Genomic DNA, 11745 nt, shown 5'->3' on the forward strand with positions numbered 1-11745 from the left:
TATTTGGTTTGAGTATTGGGGTAACTGTAACCTCCTAGAATGAATTTGTCAATGTTAGTTCTATTTTGTGAAATAATATAATGAGTAGTGGCATTAGTTTGTCTTTGAGAGTCGGATAGAATTTTGCACCAAACTCATTTGGCCCTGGATATTTTCTTTGTTGGGAAAAATTTTTAATGATGGCTTCTATTTTACTAGGGGTTAATAGTTTGTTCAAATTGCACACCTGGTTTTGATTTAACTTTGGTAAGTGGTACCTATCAAGAAAATTATCCGCTTGTTTTAGATGTTCTAATCTGGTGAAGTGCCACTTTTTAAAATATGTCCTTATAATTCTCTGGATTTCCTTGGTGTCTGTTGTTATATCAAGTGGACACTTAAGACTTCTATAGTAATAGTTCCAGGAAGAAAATTTGCTTAAAGTAGCTGGTAACTTCCACAGAATTGCCACAGAATAGGAATGCTATTTGATTCCACATATGAAATATCTGCACAACAAAACTTAAGCTGGTATGATGTGGCAACCTGCTGCCCCAAAGATACTGATTGAATGAATGTTATCTAAGGCTATTTTATTCACCATAGAGCTAAGAGGCATGTCATTGTTTTTCCATAAATGGTGGACAATGGTGATTGTGTTAAGATACTGAAGGAGCTGAGTCATATCATATGTACATCTGTAGAGTTACTGATTAGTCATACAAAAATGTATTAAGTGGTTACAACAGAAAATCCTCATGATAATCAGGGTCTCAGATGTATAAAAAGCCCATGGAGGCTGTGCTGGGGAGTCTGAAGGCACCATGGCTAGACTCATTCTTGTCACAGGTGAGTTGGTAATCAAACATAGACCCTTGGTATTGCCTGGCTTTCTCTCATTTCATGATCTTACAACCATGGAGCAAGATTCATAGTACAGATTTTTACCTTTATGAATTAACTTCTCTCTTTTTACTTAATCAATTTCTCATGTTCTTCCACTATGGGCTACTGTGACACTTCTGCTTCTTTGATATTAATTCCACTGTCCTAGAAGAAAGTCTTACTCATGTCCAATGCTCATAATATTTTTTTACTTTTTGTAGCTATTCATTCTCTCAGCTCCTCTTTGTTTACCTGCTGCCTGATGTTGCAATTGTGCTTACCTGTCAGTGTCTTGAAACTAGAGTTTTGAGGGATGGAGATGAGTGGGAGGAGCTAGAGCTATACAAGTATCATTTGTTCCTTTGCAGATATTTTCCCTCATTTGTCCTTGAGTACTTGGTACAGGTGACATAAATGTGACAGTCATGAGGATTAGTTCATTTAAAGAGATCATGTCAGTCATTATTTAAATCATGTCATTGCAAATCTGCAAATTACTCTAAATTTATTTCTACCAAATTTGTTAAGATGTAAAATATATTCAAATGATCCTAAGTTCAGTGTGTAAGTGTAAGCAATACAGAGATCAGATATCATGTTAGTGTTGGATCTCTAGGGAAGCTTCCCTTAGTTAGGATGGTCTAAGTTGGAGGCCATTCTGGGTTACATAGTGAGATTGCTGGTTCACAACCAAAACATAATAAAGGATAAAATCCATTAAAAGGGGATTTATTTGGAAGCCCATAATATGTGTGTGGCTTCTCACATTGTATTATCTGTGAAAAGAGTCTTCAAAGATGCCTCCAAAAAACTCATCTATAGTTGGTGTTCTTTGATGCTTGAGTATGCCTCTGGTATTGGACATCTGGGATCATCATGGCTCTGACAGGCTAGGTACTTCTGGATGTATAAATTTCAGAGCTTGCTGCTAGTGTAGACAGCTTATTTCTGATAAAAGTAGTTCTCAATTATGACACAGAAGGAAGATCAGGAGTTTCTTTGCATGTTTTCTGAATGTATAAAGAGTAGAGTGAATGGTATGTATGTTTACTGTAAAGGCCACTCTTAGTATAGATATGAATTTTCCTCTGTATTGTACCAATCTGCTTCTAGTAGGGGGGCTCATATTTCTGAGAATTCTTAAGCATTCCAACAGCTGCCTCAGTAAATGTTTGTTCTTTTTCCAGGTTTCACACTTCTGCTGAATGTGCTGCTGAGTAAGTCAGTAATGTCACATTATTTTGTTGACAAAATCTTTGTCTACCATAAACATCAAGTAACCAAATTTGTTTTCACTCCAGATGTCTGCTATTCAAATTATATCATGTATTAGTACATTCATAGGACAATATGAAGAGATAAACCAGCTAGATAAAGAGACAGATTATCATGGAGTGACTCTTAGTTCAGCTCTCTGTACTGTTTTCATTAGTATGCCTGTGTGAGGATTAAGAAACTGCTAAGTGTAGAGCTTCACAGGAAATGTCAGCTACTATATTCATGGAATCTCTGAACATGGACATTAACCAACTGGAAATAAAAAGATCAAGTCAGAGTCTGGCACTTAAGGTGAAATCTCTGGATTCATGTTCACAAGTTCATACAATCAAGTTCTCTGGGATGAAAAGTATCTGAGACACAGGAAGGGAAAGAGGAAAAGCCAAAATGTCAGCAGATTTTACTGTCATCTAACATCAGGCTGCTGTTTTTCCTTTTCAGTTTCCACAGGTTCATCCTACCAGTTGATGTGCTACTACAACAATGTGGCCAAGACAAGGCCAGGAATGGGCAGATTCAGTCCTGCAGATATTGACCCCTGCTTGTGTACTCACCTCATTTATGCCTTTGCTGGGATGCAGAACAACAAAATCATCCCCAAACACGTAGATGACACGACTGACTATCATACTTTAAATATTCTGAAAAACAGGTCAGAGAAGGGACGAGGTGTCTGATTTGGTGTCTATATTGGTAGTAATTGCCACTCATCAATTCTTCTTAAAAGGTGGCTCAGATTTTTTTCTTGGTGTGTAGCCAATGCCTTTATCTTTGAATTTTAATCGACAGATGCCATGGATATTTACCACACATTACAAATCTTTGAATCCTGTCTATGTTTTAGAATGTTTTATGGTATGATTGTTATGTGTTCTTACATACTTTTTTTAACCAATGAATTCCTTAATACAGTAATATAGAATCTATCCTTATCTCATTGTGATTTTGTTTTCTGATTGAAACTTTTTAACCTTTCATTTTCTACTTGGCCTTATGATCTCATCATGTAGTTTCATAAGCAAAACCAAGAATATTGGCAAGATCTTGTACTGTTTTGCAGCCCTTGTGGCCTCTCTAAACCGTGGCTCTTGTAGAGAGGACCTTACCCTTGGAGTGAGTTTTTATTTAATGATTCCTTTCTTGTTGCCATGCACTGCATCACCTTGTAGGTTTCCTGTCTTCAAACTTCCCCACAGTTAAACACAGTTTAACTAACTGTGTTTCCCAATAGTAGATTATGCAGTGGCTCTGTCATACACAGTTCACTTTTTGTGATGCTTTTTCCTCTGTCTCCCCTTATTTTCTCAACTTATACACATCTCCATGCTGAAAAATTTAGATCATTAGTATATTTCTCTTTATACCCATTTAAACTTTGTGGAGTTGTCTGTCTTGGTTTGACTTACCTATCCAAATCATTTCCTTCCTCTTTTGCTAAATCCCTAAGTTATTAAAAGCAATCACCAGAAAACTAGTTATGTTAATATATAAAAGATAAATATATTACATTTGTCTTTCTCTACTTAGGTTACTTCTCTCAGTATATTTACAAATTTCCAATTTTACTGTTTTTTTTCTGAAAGTTTCGCATTTTTCTATTAAGGTATAGCTGTGTAAAATGTACCATGTTTTCTTTACTTTTCAATTTTTTATTAATCATTTCATTTGTTTACATCTCAAATGATATCCCACTTCCCAGTTACCCCTACACTAATCCCTCATCCCACATCTACCCTCCCCTTCATCTTTCTCTGCATGAGGTTACACTCCCACCTACTTACACTTTCCCACTTCACTGCTCCAGCATTCCCTTATGCTGGGGCATCAAACCTCCTCAGGACCAAGGGCCTCCCCTGCCGTTGCTGTCAGGGAAAGCCATTCTCTGCTACATATGTATCTTGAGCCATGGAACCCTCCAGGTACACTCCTTGGTTGGTTGTCTAGTCTCTGGGAGAACTGGGTGGTCAGACCAGCCTATGTTGTTCTTCCAGTGGTGTTGCAATCTTTCTCCACTCCTTCAGTCCTTCTGCCAGCTACTCCACTGGGTTCCCTGAACACAGTCTGATGGTTGGCTCCAAGCATACACATCTATATTGGTCAGTTGCTTGCTGGATCTCCCAAGGCACCAGGTTCCTGTCAGCAAGTACCTCTTGACCACAGCTACAATGTTGGGTTTAGTGTCTGCAGACATGATGGATCCCCAAGGGTCGTCCCTAGTTGGTTCCTCCTTCAGTCTCTGTTCCGATTTTTTGTTCCTGTTCTTCCTTTGGACAGGAATATTTCTGGGTTAAATACTTTGAGACAGGTAGGTGGCTCCATCCCTTGACTGGAGGCTATGCCTATCTACTGGAGGTGGAGACATATTTTCATTATAAATTTGTTACTTGATGGGAATGTGAAGTGATTCTTTTATGTAGCTATTGTATAGAGTTGCAAGGAACAGGGATGTGTAAGTATTGAGATCTATGTTATATAAGATACACTTCTAGAACTGTTGTGGCTTAGAAGTCCATTTTTTAGGCTGTCTATACCAATTTACATACACACCAGCAGAATTTATTTCCCATATAAACTATTATTTATGGTCTTTTGATAGTTTAATAATAGCCATTCTTAATTTTGTGAGACTGGACACTGCAGGTGAGGATGGGGTATGTTTCTGATCTGGGATGAGTTGAATCACTAGTGCATGGGAATCTCCAGCATTCTTCAGAGTTAAAAAAAGATGTAAGGACATGGAGTTTGAAGTGATTGACTTACTTAGCATTGCCTGGCACAGGAACATCAGTTCACAGTGAGTGGGCTATAGGAAACAGAAAAGGTTATAGGTATTGCACTTTGAAATGCTGCCTGACAGTGTCTACCATGATTTTTGAATGGGTGCTGTGGCCTCAGAAGGCTCAAAAAGATAAAAGGTTACAGATGGTGGATAAATACAGATGGTCTCTCTTCCTCTAAGTGGATCCTGAGTGTTCCTTACATTATTTTATATTAATCTTGTATTATATGTATGGCTTACAAATGTCTTCTTTCATTCCAAATTTTATCTCTTATTAAGTTGGTTTCTCAATTTTTCTTTGCTTTAAGGATTCAATCTCACTGTTCCTTTGAGAAATTATTGGCTTTGATTTGCTTTTATATTTTAAAAAAACCACTGAACCAGCTACAGGGATTTTCACATATTTTATTCTAATTACTTCATCAATACACATCACCTTTTTTTCAATTTCCAATGATTTTGTAAATACTGTAACATAGGAAGTCAACTTCCTTATTATGTAAGTGGAGAAGAACTTATTTCAAGCAAGATAACAGCATATGATGCTCACTCTTATGTCCAGAAGCCAAGTGTCAGATACAAGTAATTATATAACATTTCATATTATTATGTTCTACATATTTGAAAATTAAACAAAATTAGTTGTGCAAAAGAATACAAGCTAAGTTTACTTTTCCATTATAGAAACATAAATACCAGTTAGCTATTACCTCCAGAAAATCAGATTGAAAATTATAACCTAAGGGCCTTGGACCCTATTTATGACAAAACATAGAAAACTTTCAGGAATATTAAGCAATTAACCTATAGTATGTTGGGTTATGTTAGATAACACTGAATAACATGAGCTGTATTACAAACAACAGTGCTACTTTTTAAACAGAGATTTACAGATTGTGAAAGTCCTTATTTTTACTTTTCTTTTAAAGGAACATTGAGCTGAAAACTCTTCTGGCCATTGGAGGCAGTGATATGGGACCTGCACCGTAAGTGCTCTTTTCAGAGTTTCTGTTCTGTTTACTTTGAAGCAACCTAGCCCAGGTCTATATGTATACACTTACTTCACAACATTAGCAAGGGTGTTAAGCATGTCTATTTATGAATACTGTAATTCTATAAAAATTTTCTGTAGAGCTTTACTAGTAAGTGGAACACATTGGAAAGACTACCCTGGCTTTCAAATATTTAAGTTTGAAGTGACACGAATAAACAAAATCCTCTGACCTGTAATTTTATTCCTTCACAAGAGTTTCTTAAAAATTTTGTACAGATTCTGTGAAAAGACAGATTGATTCAATGTTTTCCAAAATATATCACTAAATTCATTGTGTACGTTTTATGACCAGTAGTTTGAGAGGAACTAAGCTTGAGAAGAAAAAATTTTGTGAACAGAAGGTGTAATAGAAATCCTTCTCCTTTTCTGTCTCCTGGAGAAGAGAAATAAAAGTGTAGTTTATGGATAAGATTTCTTGAGTGTCTTGTTTTTAAAAGGCTTTTTGGAGAAAAATAAACATTGTTAGCTCAGGTGTTCAATTACTGACAATGTCACAGGCAATTTGGAATTATAGAGACAAGAAAATCATGCCAATGTAGAATAGGAAGAGGCATGATTATGGAAGGAGGTGGGGTGAAACCAGGGAGGCCAGGGGAAGGGCTCCAAGGAAGAAACCGAATTATTTATATAATTTTTAAAGTGTCTATCTCAAGGTCTTATACTAACTTTGTTGGACTTCTTCAGTTTTTCATACATGGTCTCCACTTCTGAGTTCCGTAAGACTTTTATCAGTTCAGTTATTGACTTCCTACGCAAGTATAGATTTGATGGGCTAAACCTGGATTGGCAATATCCTGGGTCACCAGGGGGCTCTCCTGAGGACAAGCATCTCTTCACTGTCCTGGTGCAGGTGAGGAAAAGGTGAAAATATTTTGAGCTTGAGAAGACACAAGTATGTTATTTCTAAGTAGTGTTGCTGGGTGAAGTCTAACAATAGTTTAGTGTTTGAGAATCACCAAGATCCTTAGATTTCGCCATGCATTACTGCAATCATCTACATGTGTACATTACTCCATGTACTTTAAAAAAGCAACCGCAACTTATCTTCACATTTCCTATCTTAAAGGTACCCTTAGAATGTATCTTTATTGGGACTATATGATAATGACTGTGAGCATTCTCTTAGAAAAGGATTTGCATCATACCAAATTAATTTTTTATTAGAGCTGACCTTACTACACATGACTTTCCTCTATGATGAAATTTTACTTGTTACCCAGTCCCTACTAACTTCCTCATTGGATTACTCTAACTGTACATTTCATTCTGTTAAAATTTGCTCTCATGACATACTTCAGGTACTGAGAAAGCAGAAGTTTTCTCAACAATGAAAAACTTGCTGTATGAAAAGCCTCCTAATAAAACGTTTCTGTGTGGTGATAGTTAGTGAGCTCTGACCAGGAATCTGGAAGCTAGATTTTGGAAGACTAGGTTAAAAATTTAGGTAGTGCATAGTTATATTTATAATATCCATGCTTATTAGAAATATGTCAGCCAGGCAGTGGTGGCACATGCCTTTAATTCCAGAACTTGGGAGGCAGAGGCAGGTGGATTTCTGAGTTTGAGGCCAGCCTTGTCTGCAGAGTAAGTTCCAGGACAGCCAGGGCTATAGAGAAACCCTGTCTTGAAAAAATAAACAAACAAACAAAAAAAACAAACCAAAAACAAACACAAAAACAACCAAAAAAATCTGAAACAAACAAAAAAAGAAATATGTCAAAATGTTTAGAGTTGATTGATAAGGCATCACAGTAAGATGAATCAAAATGTAAATAACATTTAACAATTATTATACAAATAATGTATATACATCTACATACATACCCATATATGTATACATGTATATACATACATATACATACACACATATATATTATATATAATATATATATATATTAGTTTGAACAAAGATGAATGTGAAGTATACCTAAATATTTTGTAGGAAATGTATGAAGCTTTTCAACAGGAATCCATACAAAGCAGCAAGCCAAGGCTGATGGTCACTGCTACAGTAGCTGGTATCATTTCCACCATTGATTCTGCCTATGAGATACCGCAGCTGTCTCAGTAAGTGGTCCCTCATACTCTTTATTATCTCTTGGAATTCAGGCAGAGGACACTAATTTTTAGGGGGAATTGTTGCTTTAGTGCTTTGTGTACAGGTCTTGGAAATTATATTGTTTTCCTGAATAAATGTGAGAAATGTTCATCAGAAATGATGTAAGAGTTTTTTTCCTTTCAAGGGTCTTGGACTACTTCCTTGTCATGACTTATAATCTTCATGACTATAAAGAGAGATTCACTGGAGAAAACAGTCCCCTCTACAAATACCCAACTGACACTAACACCTTCTGCAATGTGGTAAGACCCTAAAAAGTTGTTTTGCAGACCATGCTAGAGAAAATCTAAGTGATGAGATATTAAGGCATATATAATAAATAGAAAGTCAGCATATGCAGTCCTCTCAAACTACTGGTCATAAAACATTAACAATGGATTTAGTGATATATTTTAAAAAGACTTTAAATCAATCTTTAATCACAGAATCTGTACAATTGGAACATAGAGTTATCATATATAAAAACAAGTCAGCATTTGGCTGGATCTATTGATTCCCATCTGTGTTTCAGGATTCCATCATGAACTACTGGAAGACAAATGGGGCTGCATCTGAGAAACTTATTGTTGGATTCCCAACACATGGGCAGACCTTCTCCTTGACTGACTCCTCTATCTACGGAATTAGTGCCCCAGCCTCAAGCCCAGGCCCTAAAGGCCCCTACACACAAGAAAGTGGGATCCTGGCCTATTATGAGGTCAGTAGTTTGGCTGTCCAGTATTGTTTCAATTTTAGGCTGAAAACTGGGCTGTAGCTTGGGGTCAGGATGGTAGAATCAGCTCAATAAGAATATTCATTTTGATCAGTTCTTACCACCTTTAATTAATGTTTTTCCAAATTTATAAAAAGTTGTATTATATACCTCTGTACTAATTCACCTGTTGAATATAATGTTTATTCACATAACAGACCACAGCATGATGTGTTCCATTAATACAGAGGCAAAGTAAATTAAAATGGAAGTATCATACTACTGTGAATTCTGTTACTTGACTGCTGAAATTTGGACCTTAAATGAGCATCTGAAAATAATGTGAGATGGGTATTCATCTGTGCTTTAGCTCGTTTTTTAAAATTTTATTTTGATGAAAATGTCTGTGGATACAATCTCTAGAATGATATGGGGAAATTTGTGGTTGAATAGATTTTGCAACTGTGGTTTCTCAAACCTATAGACAACATTCAAACCACATATAAAGGAAAAACACTCGTGTAAACTTATTCTGTGGTATACACTAGACCATACCTAAAACAAAATACAAAACAGTGGAGTAAAAAAAATGCAACCAATAGAGAAAAAGAAAGTTGACCTTTAATATAGTTTATTTGCAGAGATTTGTTTCTAACAGGGGACTCTTGATCGATCCTACTATAAAATGTAACTCAATGTCTTTAATGATACACAATATTCATTAAAAATGAGGCACAAAGAATATCAAATAAAAAGACATTTTTCTTCCATACCATAATATGTCAAGGATTTAAGCTTTTGTCTTTTAAAAGGTTTGTGATTTCCTGGCCAAGGGAGCTACTCAGGCCTGGGATGACCCTCAGAATGTTCCCTATGCACATCATGACAATGAATGGGTTGGGTATGACGATGTCCACAGTTTTCTTATCAAGGTAAGTACAGTCCCTTGGATATACTGACGGCCCACACCTGAGTGGCAAGAATCCAAATGATCTTGCTCTTTCTTCTTAACCAGGCCAACTGGCTTCAGCAGAACAATTTTGGAGGTGCCATGATCTGGACCCTTGGCATGGATGACTTTACTGGTTCTTTCTGTAAACAAAGGAAATTCCCTCTGACCTTTACACTGAAGAAAGCCCTTGGGGTGAACAATGAAAGTAAGTGACAGCAAGATTATGCTAATAGTTTATAAATGTCTCTTTACTGACTCAAAGGCACCCTCAACATGCACATAACCATGGCACAGGGAGAATCTTTTCAATTCATCTCATTGCTGTTCAACAAGTGGGCAAAAGGCACTGATTCCAGTACCTAAACTTCATTATTAGAATTTTGGGATTCTAAAGAAGATCATGATTTCCTTAGTGGACAATAGGGATATGCCCAAGTTTTCTATTTTTAAGATGTATGAGAATATTCAGAAATGGTACTGACTTTCACTGTAGGTGTCTGCTTCCTTGTGATGGCCATTCTTACAATCTCACTGTTTCCCTGGGTAAACATAACAGGAATTAAGTAAAAGTACTCTTAGTTCTTTTACCACAATGACCTTTTAATTTGTGTTCATAACAAAATATTTTGGATAAGAATCTTTTACACACTTGGCTTCCATCACTAGTTAGTGTTATAAAAGAATTATATTACCAGGTATATTAAAATGAAAGGGTGTCATTAACACAGGGTAATAAGGGAAGACAATTTTATGGGAGCATGGGTTGTTGATATGGTACTTTTTTAAAAAACATCTGAGTATGGAGATTTCTTCTGAGATAACCGAGGAAGTCTGGAGATAATTGTTCCTCTCCTCTCTAATGCATGGTACTATGTCTACACTTCACTTCTAGGAAAGACCTCTTTTCTCATGATGGTCCTTTTCATAACTTTGTGCTGTGTCTTTCAGGTTGCATACAATCTGTTTCAGAGACTCATCACCTAAATCCTCCACTAGACAGTGGGAGTACAAGTTTGAAGAACATCTCTGGGGCAGTGCCAAGAGTATAAAAATGTCTTCCTTTATTTCCCGAATCAATCTAATCCCTGAAAAATCACAAGTGGACCTTATCCTCAGTCCACCTGTGATGAGGAGACAAGGGATGACCTTGTCTTTTTAGCTATTCTTACTGCTCTGAATAGAGAAGTCTCCTTTGTTTCTTGCACAGCTACATTGTTCATTCTTACATTACTAAAATAAAATCAGCATTCAAAATATGAGTCTCTCTCTCTCTCTCTCTCTCTCTCTCTCTCTCTCTCTCTCTCTGTGTGTGTGTGTGTGTCTGTGTGTGTGTGTACACATGTGTTTGTGTTTATTTGTTTGCATGTTGGGAAAAATCGTTTATCCTGGTAAAAACAGTAATTCTGTGTATTGGACTGGGTTGTATAGTCAAGAAACTCAGTTTTTCACCTGTCAGCATTCATGTGCATAATGGTTGTGACTCTGGGAAAAAAGCACATTTGATGTTGGTGTGAAGATGGATGAAAACTTCAAGAGTTTATATTTGTTAATTTGATTCCACATTCCCAAAATAGTTACAGTGACCACAAGACAAGACACATGCAAAGCTGCATGTGTTGCTGAGCCATGAAATTCTTGTCATTCTTTCACCTTCTTGTACAGTCTTAGCATCTTTTCAGTACCTCAACAATTGATAAATGCATTTACATGAAACTGAAAAGATTCTGTAAGGCAAAGGATACTGTCAATGAAATAAATCTGCAATTTTCACTCACCATATATCTTGTAAATGATTAATATCCAAAAATATAAAAAAAAGAACTTAAGAAGTTAACCTCCAAAAACCTAAATAACCCAGTTAAAAATGGGGTACAGAGTTAAACAAAATTCTCAGCAGAGGAGTCTTGACTGGCTTAGAAGCACTTAAAGCAATGTTTAACATCCATAGTCATAGGGAAATGCAAATCAAAATGACTCTGAGATTCCATCTTATGCCAAGCAGAATGGC

General features: G+C 36.4%; 1 protein-coding gene across 1 annotated transcript; it reads left to right on the forward strand.

The window, feature by feature from the left end:
* Positions 1 to 701: 701 nt before the first annotated feature.
* LOC117707150 (chitinase-like protein 3) lies at positions 702 to 10993 on the forward strand. The gene is made up of 11 exons (XM_076933076.1): positions 702 to 828; positions 2052 to 2081; positions 2584 to 2794; positions 5851 to 5907; positions 6660 to 6825; positions 7918 to 8042; positions 8219 to 8336; positions 8606 to 8791; positions 9598 to 9717; positions 9801 to 9942; positions 10686 to 10993. Exons 1-11 carry the CDS (start codon positions 804 to 806, stop codon positions 10784 to 10786), a joined length of 1281 nt encoding a protein of 426 aa, XP_076789191.1. The 5' UTR covers positions 702 to 803; the 3' UTR covers positions 10787 to 10993.
* The last annotated feature ends 752 nt before the right edge of the window (positions 10994 to 11745 follow it).

The sequence above is a fragment of the Arvicanthis niloticus genome, chromosome 4 (genome assembly GCF_011762505.2).
Source record: "Arvicanthis niloticus isolate mArvNil1 chromosome 4, mArvNil1.pat.X, whole genome shotgun sequence".
NCBI lineage: Eukaryota > Metazoa > Chordata > Mammalia > Rodentia > Muridae > Arvicanthis > Arvicanthis niloticus.